Source organism: Ptychodera flava, chromosome 13, assembly GCF_041260155.1.
Source record: "Ptychodera flava strain L36383 chromosome 13, AS_Pfla_20210202, whole genome shotgun sequence".
Taxonomy (NCBI): Eukaryota; Metazoa; Hemichordata; class Enteropneusta; family Ptychoderidae; genus Ptychodera; species Ptychodera flava.
Genome location: NC_091940.1, coordinates 6,287,908 through 6,304,259, shown reverse-complemented (window position 1 = coordinate 6,304,259; position 16,352 = coordinate 6,287,908). Strand labels below are relative to the sequence as shown.

General features: G+C 37.3%; 1 protein-coding gene across 5 annotated transcripts in view; it reads right to left on the bottom strand.

The window, feature by feature from the left end:
• The window catches only part of LOC139147238 (chromodomain-helicase-DNA-binding protein 8-like), a 41,445-nt gene extending 28,833 nt beyond the window's left edge, over positions 1 to 12,612 (bottom strand). For 4 of the 5 annotated variants that reach the window (XM_070718258.1, XM_070718259.1, XM_070718260.1 and 1 more), the window contains exons 1-5: positions 12,474 to 12,612; positions 9,489 to 11,346; positions 8,142 to 8,497; positions 873 to 1,161; positions 235 to 365 (exon numbers count right to left, since the gene is read on the bottom strand). In XM_070718258.1, coding sequence (XP_070574359.1) covers positions 235 to 365; positions 873 to 1,161; positions 8,142 to 8,497; positions 9,489 to 11,240 — 2,528 coding nt within the window. In that variant the 5' untranslated portion in view covers positions 11,241 to 11,346; positions 12,474 to 12,612. The remainder of the gene's footprint in view (positions 1 to 234; positions 366 to 872; positions 1,162 to 8,141; positions 8,498 to 9,488; positions 11,347 to 12,473) is intronic. The other variant, XM_070718262.1, reaches the window with a different exon arrangement.
• Positions 12,613 to 16,352: the final 3,740 nt, after the last annotated feature.

The following is a 16,352-nucleotide window of genomic DNA, read 5'->3' as shown; positions in this document are numbered from 1 at the left end:
TTTTTACGTCACACAGAACTTTTCTTGCTACTGTAAGCGAGTATATACTTAATATTTAGTTCTGTTGAATATCCAATATCAGTATTCCAACTTGCTTTTCTTTAAATTATCATATTTAACAATTTTTCACTGTTTGACAAAGGTTGAATTTTACATGTTAGTGTACATGAACACTGACAACATCACAGATCTAACACATAAGCTTGACAACATCACTAATCTGTGAAGACTTACAAGTTCTTGTACTTGACAAAGAACTCCTCCACCTCACCAACTTGAGCTTCACCTGGTATCTGTTCCTTCTTCCTCTTTCTTACTGCCAAGATCTTATCAACTATGAAAGATTCTGACTCATCTGGATTTTCCTACAATGTAATAAAATGCCACTTGCATTATTAGCAGTTTTGCACAAAACAGTACCAATATTTCGCCCAAAGTCAAACACTGTAGTGCTCTTTCACATATCACTGTCTTTCCTTATTTATCTTCATGGTTTTCTGTACAAAATAACATTCTAACATCATGCATTTGTACAGCCACACCTAACAATTTCTTTTTCATGAGACACTGCTGTTTCCTGAGCTGAATTTAACACTAATGGCAGGAATATTGGGATGAAAGCATCATACCAATTATCCTTTTCATTTGCATATAAAATTCAACTATAGTACTATTGAAAACAGGAATCCCGGTGAACGCAAACTTCAACATGGCCAAGTATCAAGAGGTTACACATTTTCCACTTTCTTATGTTTCTGAGTAATTTTGGTGTAACATAACACAGGTTTACAAAAATACAGCCTATCCCTGCATTAGGGTTCAGTTCTGAAGCTGAAAATCTTTATCCAATTTCAGTAAAAGACGCAACTTACCACAAAGAATTTGGTTGGTTGGATAAAAGTAGGACCTCGATTGGTATCTCCTAAGCCTTCCACATCAACATCTTTGTCCTCTTCATCTGAAATATTGTAATCATAATCTTCCGTGTAACGTTTCCTCTTTGTGTTTCTTGCAGAACGTCTTTTCAAAGAGAAGCCATCTCCATCTTCAGGTGACGGAGGTGGGGTCTCATCTAGGTCTGATCCTGCACTGTCCCCAGAGTCCTCTCCAGCTTTCCGCTTTGCAGGAAACTTCTTTGCCTTGATTGGAAGGGGTGGTTTTCTGCTGATTTGAAAAATTCAACACAAGATGTTGAATTTAATGATGCCTAACACACTAACTGGAGCTTGAAAAGGTGACCCCCCCCCCCCCTGAATAGAATCTGATCATGAATTCATGTCTCATAGACAGTTTTGCAGCCAAACGGCATACAATACTTCCTGAGTTAAAACTTGGTTATTTTGAATACAGGCCACTTCCAAACTAGTTGTTAGTGTTTTTAGCTGACATGCCCAATCAGTGTAATCTTGTCTTGTATGCAAAAATGATCTTATGCCAAAGTACATTCCATGTATTAGACAATGATGCAAGAATAACACAGAGTACCATTCTCATTTGAATTCAGGTCACAGAATAGATTGTCCCCCAGCCAACTTTGTAAGCATTGCACTACTTTACACCATATGAGCCTGACACTACACTTAACAATATTAACTGAGGACAATATATTTGCCAGTATCTTCCTATTCTTTTCTATCAAATGAAGTCACGCTTGTATTTCGAATTTCCAGCGACGGGCAATGTGCACGTTCCATGTGCAGTATGTGGCACTACAGTGCAGATCAGAAGACAATGCCATGCCATACTTGACATATGTTATGTGTATGACTGTAATGATTGATCAAATAGGGAAGTTGGAAAGACATATTTTGGGATACCAAAGGAAGTTGTACACAAGGGTGAAAAGTTAAGAAAGTTGAGTCGACTTTGACATGAAAAAGGCCTGTCAACCGGCACACAGTCCATGTAGCCGACAATTAGATGCAAATGATATGCAGTTAAGGTCTCCTCAACTAACTTTCAGCTGGTTGTTCACTTTCTACTATTTTTATAGTATTTTATACAAAGGCACAGACTTATTCTACCTGCAACTTAAAACTGATAGTGATTTTGTAGCTCATTCTTTACCATTTTTCATAGTTTTCGGTACCGGTAACAGACACTTCGTGTTCGTGTCGGCTACATGGACGAGCGGCCTGTCAACCTGTCAGCATCTGGTACCGTGTTGTTTTACCCATCACTTAGTAACAACAATGTCGTGGATCACATGTCCAGGTCATGTGATTGATAGTAGAGAATTACTGTTTGTGTGGTGTGTGTAATGCACTACTGCATGATAAGGCAAATCCCCTGAAAAAGTTCAATAGTTTGGATGCAACTTTCTATTTTGCCACATAATAAAGATTCACACTTTGTGAATTAAGACATATATTTCCACATATGGAATTTCCCGTCAAGTCAATTTTACATGTAAAGGAATCTCTCCTTTCAGTACTCCACACATAACATAGGATATCAATCCTATTATGAGATGATTGAGACAATTGTGACATGTGTACTTCAAGATTAGAATCATCATGAAGATGGGTGTCCAAATAATGTCAAAATGCATTACTACGTTGCAATGTACATTATACTATCCACTGCAAGATAAGCATTGAAAATGATAACCTTGAACCAATCCATTTAATGGACAAAAGAAATGTTATCTTTATAGCACACTGGTCACTAGCAACAAGACTATCAAGGCATAATGATGTAAATATAAGATTAGTTCCAATATTTCTTTTCATATGTGTTTAACGTGTTTGATATGCTGACAAATCAGTTACTTGTCTTCTTTGATGGTTTTGGTCACTGGTATAAAAAGCACATTTCTGAGGATGTATTATTCCTTGGAGACATTGAAAGAAGACCGCAAGAGAATATTTCAACAAAGCTAATCTCCAACTTTCCCCTTCTGTCCCGATCTATAAAGACTTTTTGACTTTCAAGGACAGCGTTAGAAAGAGTGCATCGTACAATGCCACGCAACACTAAAACTAGAGTCAGAGAATAGGACTACAGGAGTTCCTATTACATCATGATTGACAAAGACAATGACCACCAGGTGAATAGTTTCTTAAGGCTGTTGCAAGAAAATAAATTTCAATTTCTGATAGTACTCGACAAAAAGAGGCACAATCATATGAATAGTAAGCGTCATTCACTGGCATGATTTACATACAGGTGGAGGACTTTCTGAACTTTTGTTTTGTGGCTACAAGTCCCTAGATTTTGTGAACAATATTTCCAAATCACTAGATGGATATGATTAAGTGTTTTCCAGCTGAACCTTGACATGGTGCCTATCTGCAACAAAAAGGTTCAAATACCACCAATTCAAAAATCATAGCACTAGGAGATATCTAGCGATCTGCTCAACTCAATAATCATTCTCTTTGTAGTGAACAGAGGGGTGTATATGCAATGCCTCAACCCTGATTAAACTATCAGTGCAACAACATGAGAAAAACAATCAAACTTCAGGATGGGACCTCTACCATGTACAGTAAGGCGTGTCACTGACTGAATTCTAAAATCATCCCCATCAATATATTCTTATCCCACTATGATGCTGGATTTTTCCTTTTCACCTCTGATAAATAAGTATACAGTTGCACAGTGCTCTTACAGAAACCTCACGTCAAAACTGAACAGGGAATCATCCTAGTTTGTAAGAAATAAATTTTTTTAAAAACATACACAGTGAATATGACAGCTTCAACTTCGCTATAGTGGGCTCAGGTGGTTGTCTTAAAAGACAGATCAGAATCATGTCTTTAAATTCACTTGTAACTGGCTTATTTCACAAAAACCGCATTTGGCCATCGAAATAATGTAAATTTTTTGAAATCTTTGCAGAATACCGTAGTTTGAAAGAATTATTGGTCTTTCACTTAGATTTTCACTTACAGGCAGGGATACACAGTTTAAACCTTCAACAGCTGGCAACTCATAACCTGAACTAAAGAAACTGAAGACATCAACACATTTACATATTTATAACTGTTAAAACTGAGAATATGTAAGTCTATCTGTCAAACACCTTGGTTCAAACTTTTTCACATATTTATATTCCTTTCAGAATAGTACCACTAAAAGGAAGCAACTTCCTCAGGATATGCCAAAGGAAGTGCCTCATTACAACACTCCTTGTCTGCTGCAGCAAATATTTGTTCAGTATTGTTTGGTTCAGCAGGTAACGATTCAGTGAGAATTCAGATTTGAGCATCTCGGTTTAGAGGTCTACACATTCTGAATTATCACCAAAATTGACCAAAGTTCGACCCAAACTCATTGTCACCATCACTGAGTTTGGCCTGTTAACAGGCACACAGTACGTGTAGCCGACAATGAGATGCAAATGATATGCGGTTAAGGTCTCCTCAGCTAACTTTCAGCTGGTTGTTCACTTTCTACTATATTTATAGTATTTTATACAAATGCACAGACTTATTCTACCTTCAACTTAAAACTGATAGTGATTTTGTAGCTCATTCTTTACTATTTTTCATAGTTTTTGGTAGCCGGTAACAGACACTTCATGTTCGTGTCGGCTACATGGACGATCGCCTATTAACAGGGAAATGGGGTGCACAGGTTAAGAACAGCCTTAAGTCCTTGAACCTGTTGTCATCCTGATGTACGTGTATCCATGGTTTACTTTCTTTTTGTGGTTAAACCCATATACAGGTCATTTGGAGATCTCCAAATGACCTGTGCAAGGGTTTAACCACAAATATGAAAAGGTTGATGTTGCTATGAATCTGACATGCCAAGCCTGCTGGTATAGCCATGGGCATATTATAAAAGTGGTTACCATTATGAAGATATTTCATGACAAACAAATTCATTACTTATTAGATTCTGGAACCGAGGCTTACTTACCAACACAGAGCTGACAATCACAAAGCAATGACCTTTCAAAGACATGATTTCAGGGTTTAAACAAAGAAAAATTTTAAGCATGAATAAAATGCCCTATACAACTTGTTGGTTTAAGACACTTTAAAAGTACTGATCACAATGATTTCTTGTAATCCTGTGGACAGTCATTATTACTCACTTTGAAAGTAACAACTTATTAAACATTTTGTGCATATGACTGTTCCACAATAAGTATTAATGTCATGGCAAGAAGAAAATGGTTGTAAGTGGATTGTAGAATTCCGTAAATACTGCATGACACAGAACCATACATAAGTATAACCTGTAGTATATTTGCAGGAGAAAAGTAGCATTGATGGAATATGAAGGTCAGAGGTGTAACAAACGTGTTAATCATTTCCCTACTATGGTATACACAGGAAACGGGGGTGTTGAAGGTTATCTAGTTGGCATATTTACCTTTGGTGACTATTCAGCCACTGGTATGGTTACTTTCTGGTAAAATCATATCAGAGAACAGTTATATTTTTGCAACCTTTTACTGCCCTGAAGCTACTGGGGTTGGAAAGTCTTCAGTTAAACACTACAAAGAAGATCTCTTATTAAATTTTTAGGGTCAAAATGTAAAACTGGCTTACACATTAAATTCTCAGGTTTACTATTATCACATGCTTATCTTGTGTGTCGAAAATTGTGTGAATATATAGTTTTTGTGTGGAACTTCCCTTTGATTAAACCACTACATGCACTCCAAGGGTCAGAAGTCTGCATATGACAGTGTGTTCATTTATAAACCCTTGGCTACTTCCACCACCTGAAGGACAATAGCTATGACTTTTGATAATATTTTCATCATTTTTTCTTCAATAAGCATAAAACAAATGGACATTCCCTGCGATTTACCATGATATGGTTCTGGGTGTAGCAGACAAAACTGAATTTCACAAACAGACAACGATGGAAAATACACCAAAAGTTCTCATTATCAGATGTTACATTAAATGTTGTTCTACACAGAGACACAGGAAGAAATTCTTATTAAAACAAACTAACATAAACACAGAAATGCAATACTTGTGATTCACAAATGTTTCAAATTTCTACATCATTAGCAATTCTTTTTATTGTGACACCTTGTTTTACACTGATGCAAGCATAGCATAACTTTGAGACTTGGTGCATGCAAAATCCCTCTTCAACGTTTAAAAGACTGGATTCATTAGAAGTAATGCGCAGACGTCAAAGCGGTTATTTAGGGAATATCATTTTTAAGCATGGAGCCATCTGTCACCATGTACAGTCACTGATATTTGTGTTGTTCCCTGAGGAAGCGTGTGGAACTAAGTCATTGCAGGTTTTGTGGTGTGTGGGTGGATTAAATTTATGGCAATCAAACTCATTTTCCTTGCTTATTATTTGCAGCTACTACATGAACTTTTTAGCCACATTAACAGAGTTGTCAAAAATCTAGACTGCTACAAGGGTAGAATGCTAAACTAACATCACCAACACTACCAGTATCTAGCTATGTATTATATAAGTATGCATTCAATTTAACATTTCATTTTTTTCATCACTTGCTACTCAGAAGTTTGGCCTACCTTTGAGTTGCATGTTGCCCATAATACTAACTTGCTTGACATCCTGTATCACGGTCTCTGTTTTCTATCAACACTACGATAACATTTTCAATACTATTTGAGGATACAGCCTTTGTCATACTACTAAGAATAATATTTTTTGACCTACCAAGATAACAAGATCATCACAACCATGTGTTGTGTAAGAACAGATGCCATGCTAATGACATGGCATTTACCATTCAAATTGGTGCTATTTTGAAAACTACAGCCGTTTTAGCAATTCCGTGTTGGGTAATATTCTCCAAGATCGATGTTTGAGTAATAGACAAGTCCTACCTTAGATGGATCGTCAGTTAGATCATCCTTAACATGAAATAACCTGTCCTCAAAATACTGAGGAAGTCAGATCATCAACGGCTAATACAGTCATCTCAGATAGTAATGTTATTGGTGCAAAATATACCATCACCACAACAAAATGTACAGGAATTAACAATACTGCATGAGTTCTAAAAAGATCCTACAAGAAATATAAAGATGCTGAGATGATTTTCTTGCCTTTTTTAGGTATGCTATGAGGGCAATATAAATATTTCATTATGTAGGAAATATATCAGTGTAAACTAGCACAACAGTGTAACCATTACAGAATTAAAAGGTTACATTATCAGCATGGGCAGAGCCAGATGAGCTGTCCCTGAAGGCCAATCATGAGGTCTGCATACACCTGTCTCAGGTAGTAGCCCATCATTTTAATTGCCATTTTTGTCTGTCAATTGTACTTATCTGCTTAGCCATCTTGAGTATCTCATGCTATTTCATGAGTTAGCTGCCTCGAATTCTATTCCACAAAACAAATAAAGTAGCAAACAAAATTCAGACTTGTCAATGTGAGGGTTTCAGAACTTGTACAATCTTTGTCAGATTTAACGTCATATGTACAGCAACGGTCTATCAAATGCAGCTTGCCAGCTTTTGTGGCCATACATAAATCACACAGTTCTAACTATAACACTGCTAGTCAATTTAGTCATTTAGCTGACACCTATCCAGGATCAATTGGCAGCTGCTGTTGTTGGAATAAGATTTGTGGACAAAGACCAAATTCTAATTCACAACATTTTAAAGAATTTTGAATATTGACATTGACCTCTGACGATGTACTCTCTGTCACTTCTGGCACTTAGAATGCCTTCACTCTGTTATGTTACGTCCTGTGTCACAACATACAACGTACAGCATTTTATACCTCATGTATGTTTAACCTCAGGACACAAATTGTTTTGTATTTTGCGATGAAGACACATACACTCAACAACATGTATGTGTTTGGACAGGTTGTTTTCAGTCAAATAACACGCTTCTTTCAGAATACATCGGCACATCATATCCATAACTCATAACTGCAAACTCCCTTCACAACTGTTATATCTACCGTAAAATTCATTGTAGATTATGAACACTTTAAGAGTGGTGGAGAACTAAAACTCTGAACAAATAGAGGTCTGTAAGACTACAGTGTAAATCCGAGATGAAAACATTTAGTTTCCTAAAGCTGTGAACATCACAATGGAGGAAGCCATACCAGAGAGTTCTGTAATTTGAAATTTACTCTTATGAAAAGACTGGTGTTCAAGTTGACAAATCAGTAAACAATTGAATATTCATAAAGAATTCATGATAACTTACTTGGCAGGCTTTTTACGTGGTGTAGCAGCTTTTTTGGCTTTGCTAACCTTCTCTTTCTTCTCTGGTGGTTGTGGTGGAACGATGTCACTTGTCTTAACAGATGTACTTTCTGTAGCACCTACAGCAAACGTCACATTCTGTAATCCTGCAGCCTGGGCTTTGGCCATGGCTTCAGCACAGATGCGATTTGCCTTCTCTTGTGCTTGTTGCTGTTTGAGCAACTTTGTCCTTTCCGAATCATTGTCAGAATTTACAAAGGCTGCAGGCTGCTGCTGCTGTTGTTGTTGCTGTTGTTGTTGTTGTTGTTGTACTGGTAGCTTGCTTGGCGCTGGGGCAAGAGGAACAAATTCTTGTGCCTGATAATAGCAAAGCATAAAGCAGGTCAATTGATGACATGAGTCACATCAGGATCTTTGACTTTACGTGCACTCACTAGTATGACAATAGAAAATTGGAAAAACCAACAACACGCAACATTCTTGTTCAACAGATACATTCACCTTATCTTATCTGTTAACTTATTAAAAATAACTACAGGTCCTTGCAAGCTGAAACTTGTTTTATTTTTCAGTAATCTTTGTGATGCCTTCATGAAAAATAAGCAATTTACACAGGGACTTACCTCTTTTTTCTTTCAACAAGAAATCTAACAAATTTAGTTTTAACATTTCCTTATGGCATAACCAATAGTAATGTTCCAAATGATGATGCACAAATTAGCCTTTATTTCAACATTAGTGATAGGAGTATCACAATTATTATGAGACATTGTGTTCTGAAAACAAACATAGCCCTGACATGCTTGCACAATTTCAAAAAAAACCTGAAATTTTAAGGTCCAGTGTCAGACTCAGGATTTCCCTTTATCATGCAAATGGGGACAGAAAACAATCAACAGATAATTTTGGAATATTACGGGGTAATTCTAAAAGCTTTTTTCAGCACTATTTTTTAATATTTTGTTCGATCTAAATAGATTTAGCTTAGTTTGTTGATGAGAATATTATTGTTATACCGGTACATTATGTTACTAAATGTGGAGATGATGTGATCTAAACCACTGATGTATAATTTGTTCTAACATGACCACCCTCACTATCTATTGGCTCCTTGGGGTATAGAGACTTCAATTTAGTTCAACTGTGGGATAAAACGTGTTGCTGATACTTTACAGAATCATTGAGCAACAAATGCGAACACCAAAGGTCAAAAATGAGTCTGTTTTAAATGGTAGTCTGAGTCATAAAAAGGCTACTTCTTTAAATTCTCTTTCCAACTTGGGACACATTTTAGCGGTAACTTTTCCAAACTTTTGTTGAGAAAGAAATCATTTGAGAAGTTGCTTACCGGTTTTCTCTGTAGTATAACTTGCTGAACACCACCTTGCTTGGGAATCTGCTTCACCTGTATTTGCTGAGTTTTCCCCTGTATATTTACACTGATGGTTGATACACTGGCAGTACTTCTTACTGGATTCAGGTTCACAACACTTGTATTTGTGGTGGTAGGCACTGTATAACCAGGTGTAGAATAAGTTGTAGAGGCACTTGGTTGTTGCATACTGTTAGGAGGCTGTCCAATTGGACCAACTGACATTGGTATATCAAATGGATTTCCTAAAGTTTCGGTGCTGTTATTGCTTACTGGTGGAGGCACTATGTTAGAGTTTACAACGAAGTTTCCCTGAGATGAGTCTGTGCTGGTTGGTGGCATTGAATGTGAAGATGTTGGTAGATGCATGGAATGAGGCACCATGCCTCGCTGCAGGTTAGTAGATGTAGGGGTGAAATTCTGCATGAACTGGGGTTCAGGTTGGCGTTGAATTGAATTTGGGTTAGCACTGAAATGAGTCATGGGTTGATTTGTGGTCTCACCTTGGTGTGTGGTTTGTCTCTGTCCCGATGGAAACTGCTGGAACTGTTGTACAGGGACTTTGTTAATAGCTGCTTGCATCTGTCCTTGGTTTAGACCTGGTCTTGTCACTGTAATCCCTGTATGAGGAGTCATCACATTGGTTTGAACTATTTTGTAGGTAGCCATTGTTTGTGATGACTGTGGTCGGTTGAGGGCCTGCTGTACTTGTGGTCCTTGGGCTGGTAGCTGATTTGCACCGCTGTGTATAGCTTGATAACCAGGTTGTTGGTTTTGCTGAATTTGAGCTGGCAGCCTGTTTGTGCTTATCGGCATACCCTGAGTACGAGTAGGAGATGGAAATGGCTGGTTTTGGTGGGTTGCATGTGTATTAGCCTGTGTCTGGCCAACTATGGTTAACCTATTTGGAGCCTGGATATACCCATTTCCCTGATTATTTGGCTCATTGTACTGATGGTATCCAGACTGCTGGTTTGGCTGAACTTGTGGTTGTTGCGGATGCTGCTGTTGCTGAACCTGGGGGCGTTGCTGCTGCTGTTGTTGCAACTGAGGCGGCTGTTGTTGCTGCTGCTGACCCTGCTGTTGCTGAGCCTGAACATGGTTTGGTGGTAGAGCATAGTCATGACCATGATGGGTTAAGTAAGGCGGAACCTGATAATTTGGGTTCTGTTGCTCCTGTATAAACTGCTGACCAGTATTTTGGTTTATTGGGTTGGTATTTTGCTGAGTCTGTGACCACATTGGATTGAAATTATTCATCACAGCCTGCTGTTGGTTTCCCTGGAAGTTTTGCACAAAACCATCATTCGTCTGTTGATACTGTGGTGCCTGATTGATTTGTTGTGATGCATTGCTCAATCCCGTGCTAACATTCTGCATATAGCCTTGGTCTGATATGTGATGCAGCTTTTGTTGGCCAGCCCCTGGTGAACCAAAGTTGAAATCTTCAAGGTGATGTAGTCGCTGCGGCTGCTGCTGCTGGGATGGCTGCATGCCCTGGCCCATGTTTTGATGAGGTAGCGCTGCATTCTGCATTGGCATAAAAGATGTCTGTTGTAGATGCTGCTGCTGGGGTTGCTGCTGAGGCTGTGACACAGGAGGCAACAACTGCTCACTCTGTGGCAATGGACCCAAATCCTGTCCAAGCAATCCAGAGTTCAAACCGGTGATCTCATCCAACAAGTTCGTATCACCATCGAACAAGCTCATAATATTTGGGTCATTCATATTCACTCCTTTACTCTGTATTCGAACAAGCTTAGAGTTTTCTCATTTTACACTGTTTATTCGTCCCATTCCATAACAAGTTCAATCCTCTTCTGTCTCACTATACCTGTACAACAGAGAACGATGAAAAATATGTCAAAAACTGGGTAAAACAATGAAATTTGGTACAAGGATATATCAAAAGAGAAGAGAAATACATAATGTCCACAGTTAAAACAGCTGATCATCTTTGATAAATATGAAGTAAAGGAATAAAGAAATGAAAATTCACCAAGAAAACTTCTGATCAAGTAGTAACTGCATTAAATTTTTGTAGGGCTTCCTCACTAAGAAAGTGTATTTTGTTCGTTTTGAACTTTTGCTTCAAGTCCCACTTTTCAAAAGAATACTCACCGTAGATCTTTACATATTGAAAATAATAATAATGTCAAAAATTTACAAAAAACTTTACTGAGAGTGCCTTTACTTGACAGATCCTCGATTCCGGTATTTTTCAGTACGAAGCAGGATGTAAAAGCCTTACATTTAAAAGAGCTAGTGTAGCGAAAACGGCCAAACACGGAAAGGGCGGAAAAAATAGTTACCCTCAAAATCTGTATTTACTTATTCATTGCTCTCAGTTACAAAACAAGTTGATCATGTGTTATGTAATCATAACAATTTCAGGACAACATCAGCACGCAATTTTGGCCATGATAATAGCAGCTAAACTAAAACATTTTCTTCTGCTACTTATCAACTTAAATCGATTTACTATCAAACGAGCGACGCGAGCTGCCAAAATAACCGTGAACAAAGCAACACATTCGACACGTAATTTCGAAGAACAAAGAAATTGGATGGAGGCAACCATGTTTAGTCCTTTATGTCCGGTTATGTTTCGTGTATGTATTTATATATTTATGCACTCACGTGTAGTACAGAGGTTCAAGTTCAACTGGATATGGTTTACGAGTAACTACTTAACTGGTATATAATCATAATTGAAGAAATATAGGGGAGAAAACATATATACCGTTGCCGGCCACATCGCGTGAAAGAACAATGAAAGAAAAGTTTTCCATGTCACACAACGTGCCGAGTTGAGTGAATTTGAACAAAAATTAGCTCAGCGAAAACCCCTTGAAAACACGGTACGAACCCAACGGGTGCCCCTCAAACTTAGATACACAACAAAATATACATTCAGCATCAAATTCAAACCACATTTTGATACATAAGAGTGTTACTTACCGCGATATGGTCGGGCGAAAAGCAGAAAAATCCGCCCGAGAATTTCGTAGAGTTTGGGCGGCCGAATGCTTTACACCCGATCATTCTGTAGCGTGCGAGGCTAATTTGCACCTTTACAACAAACACTGTGATTGGTCAATGTGACACGACACCATGTGATTCATAGTTGAAAATGTGCCTAGTTTTGAAGATGTCATCAATAATTTAGTAATTAGTGATTAACATTGTTACGATACTGTTGCTACTTCTTGAAAACTTTTCATTTTTCTTCAAAAGTGTCCAATTGTCCAATATGGGACTTCACAGCATATGGCCAATCACAATCACTTTCACAGAATGACCACGAAATGGCCGTATACCACGTTCAGGGTATACACTGGCCAATCAGGAACAAGGTCACTAGGAAGTACCCGGATGACTCAGCTACAACAGAATCAGGTGTAGAGGGCGGAGTTTCACAATCTGTGACAGATTGGCGATCAGCAAGATGTCCATCAATATGACTCACAATGATGAAATTCAAACGTCACCGTGATGATGTCAAAACAGCTTCATGAATATTTAAGATACTTGAATCATGTGATGGGATATTTCTCTAATATATACTTGTAGGATTACTGTCGTGCGTACGATGCGAGGTTTGACGTGGTATGTACTTTACGTTGTTTTAAACTGAATTTCGGAACGAAGCTAGTAACTGGAAAGGTTTCATCTCGTATTCCCAGAAAGAATGAATAACAATATCATACGCGTCACGTGACGATAGTGGATCGCAAAACTATCAATACGGGGCAATGATTCCGGTTCTTCCGTATTTTGATTTATTTTTTCATTATTTATTTATTTATTTATGGTTATTAATATACTTTTTTTTACTTTTTATCTCATTTACTTTTCTGAGCGTCCATAACTTTTGTTTCGGTCTTCCAGAAAACTGCAAGACACAGTATGTAAGCTTACAAATTGACGGAAGTTTTCGTTGAACAAGATCCACATTGATTTTGAATTGGTTTTACTAGTAAACCGAAAGGGAATGACTGGTGTAAAATGGGGGAAAGTCTGTAAAGCGAAAATGTTTCATTTTTTTTTTGCATTCATGCTGTCTTTTCGGGAAAAATATTCAAATGAAGTTTTGGCAATAAAATTAAAAGCGTATAGTTTGACATATGGTAGTATGTTTGCTACGCAAAATTTGAAAACATTAAATTTCAATTGCCAAATTTTGGAACGCGATAAAAAATCCTGACGGTCATTGTCAATCATAATCATGATAATAATCATCGTTGAAGTCCTCGTCGTCACGCGTAGTCGTCGTCGTCATCATCATCATCATCATCATCATCACCATCATCACCATCATCATCATCATCATCAACAACAACAGCAATAACATTAACAATAACAACAACAACAACAACAAAAACAACAAGGAAAAACAACAATAAATTTAAACATGAAGAAACAAGTACACACCAAGAATAAACACTGTATGAGTTTGTGCTGGTGCGTTGGAGGACGAACTTCATTGACTTTCGATGTCATCTGTAAAGGTTATATCACATTTCGTTTCATTTCTTGCCCGACAGAATCTTGAATTCCAAATATGTTGTCCCGTTTTGTTTTTTTCAAATAACATCCCATGAATACAAAGCTTACTTAGGAGATGAGAAGCATCTTCTGTGTAAACTTTTGTGCAGCCGCTATTCTTATTTCTGTAAATGTCGTTTCCTTGGGCTTGTAGCCCTTAGGGTCTGGTTTTGGCAGCCATAATGCGTAAACGACACTTTAGTCACAAAAAAAGAAAAACACCTCGCAGATAGCAACAACAGCAACGATGATGATGATGATTATGATGGTTATGATGGTGGTGGTGGTGGTGGTGGTGGTGGTGGTGGTGGTGATCATCATAATATGCGAAACAATAAAGTTGAATTACACGTGAAAATAGAAAAACGATTACATTTGAAAATGACATTACTGCATTATACACATATCATACTTGTATCATTATATCATATTTAACATGTATCAACTATCTCTTATGCTTTGTGTTCAAGGCCCTTAATATAGTAAAAGCCAAATACAGCAAAAGCCAAATACAGCAAACTGTACAAGCTCTTTAAATATTTAGATGTGAATCCGGGCGTAAAGTTTACATGAAATGGTAAGAAGTATCAGACGATCACAATCAACGTAAGAAGTCAGAACTATATTTCATTGTCATTAGCATAGTACGGTTAAGCGTTTGCGAAATATTTTAAAAGCCAAGACGTACGTATTTCGCTTTGCTTATCTTTCATTTTTCAAAAAGCAAAATAATTATTCCGGTTTACAATTTTCGCGAAAAATCTCCGTAGCTCTGTTCGAAAATGATCGATCCTGAGTGTCACTTTGTATCTGCATAACTATGGCTGACTGTTTTTTTGTTTTTTAACAGAAACTCGACACGACACTTCGGAAGAAAATTAGGGGAATCGGGGAAAATGAAATAACCAGCTATAGCTATCGCCGAAACGTGCTATAGACAAAAATTTACAACCCTTTGCGTACTGCAAACTATTTGTCAGCACCTGTGACATACCGTATGTACATATTTTCCTCTGACCACGAGAGGGCGCTGCATGTATCATATCTCATATGTCGCAAAGTTTCACGTTTATTTAATCGGTGGCGTGTATATGGTAACTAGTTTTGTAGATAACTTAGCATTTGCCTAGATTCTGATTAACATTCGTCGCCTTTTGTCCGGACTTACTACATATGTTGAATATATTTTAAATGTATATTTGGTATATGTTGAACAAATTTATCTTTCTGCAGCTGCATACTTCTCCTTGCACAATTTTTCAAGCCTACATACTTGTCCTGTATTTACTTTTTGTTTATACAGAACTGTGAATGTAATTTGTTCATCATCTTGGGTGCACCAAAATACACCCACCGATATACATTTTCTCAGAGCTGTCCTTCTAATAATATGATAGAAGCATGATAAATAAACACTTTTTTGTTCGATATCAACTGCTGCAGGAGAATTAATATTTTGGAAGAAAAGAATAGCAGTGCCGTTTGAAAATAAAATCAGATTTAGGTCATTGGATTTCTACATCACTACAGAAGTTTTCCTGACACAGAAATAGCTGATATAACTTAGGAGTGATTTCATGCAAGTTATATGAAAATTTGAATTTAATTTATGAAAAAAAATAACACAAAAGGATTAAAGCAACTGGGGCTTTATCTATCATAGGCATAGACAGAGTGGGCGTTATGTGCAAATTATTTTATTGATGATGTATTTGCCATAATTGTGAAAATTGCAACCATCATATTGTATAAGCCACAGAAAACATACTTCAACAAAGCACTTAAGACCTTATTTCATATATAGCTATAAGATTTGTGATAGGTATATGTTAACTGGTAACAGCTGAGTGTCCAACACAACTATTTGCAATCTACAGTATTAGCAATGTTTTTTCCATAGGTTGGTATTTTGTTGAATGTATCGAAAGAGGCTTTTTTGGAAGGTTGCATTGCAACTGAACTACTTAAATGCTTCTCCCCTGCTACAAATAACAAAGTCCGAGCAAGACTACAGTACACACAGATATGTATTGTGTCATGTCACTTATGGTTGCAAGAATGCAGAATTGTCAGATATTTTCATCTACAGCCAGAAAATTTCAAATACTTGCTGTCACACCGACTCTGAGCATAAACTGTTAATGGCTGGAGTGTTAAATATGTGTTCGTAGACAGAAAAATTGGGACATGAGCAACTGACAACACACCGTTTACAGGTTTCAAGTTGTTACAACATCATAAGAAAACATGACTGAGATCACAGAGTTTTGGTTTAACATACAGACAAAACTC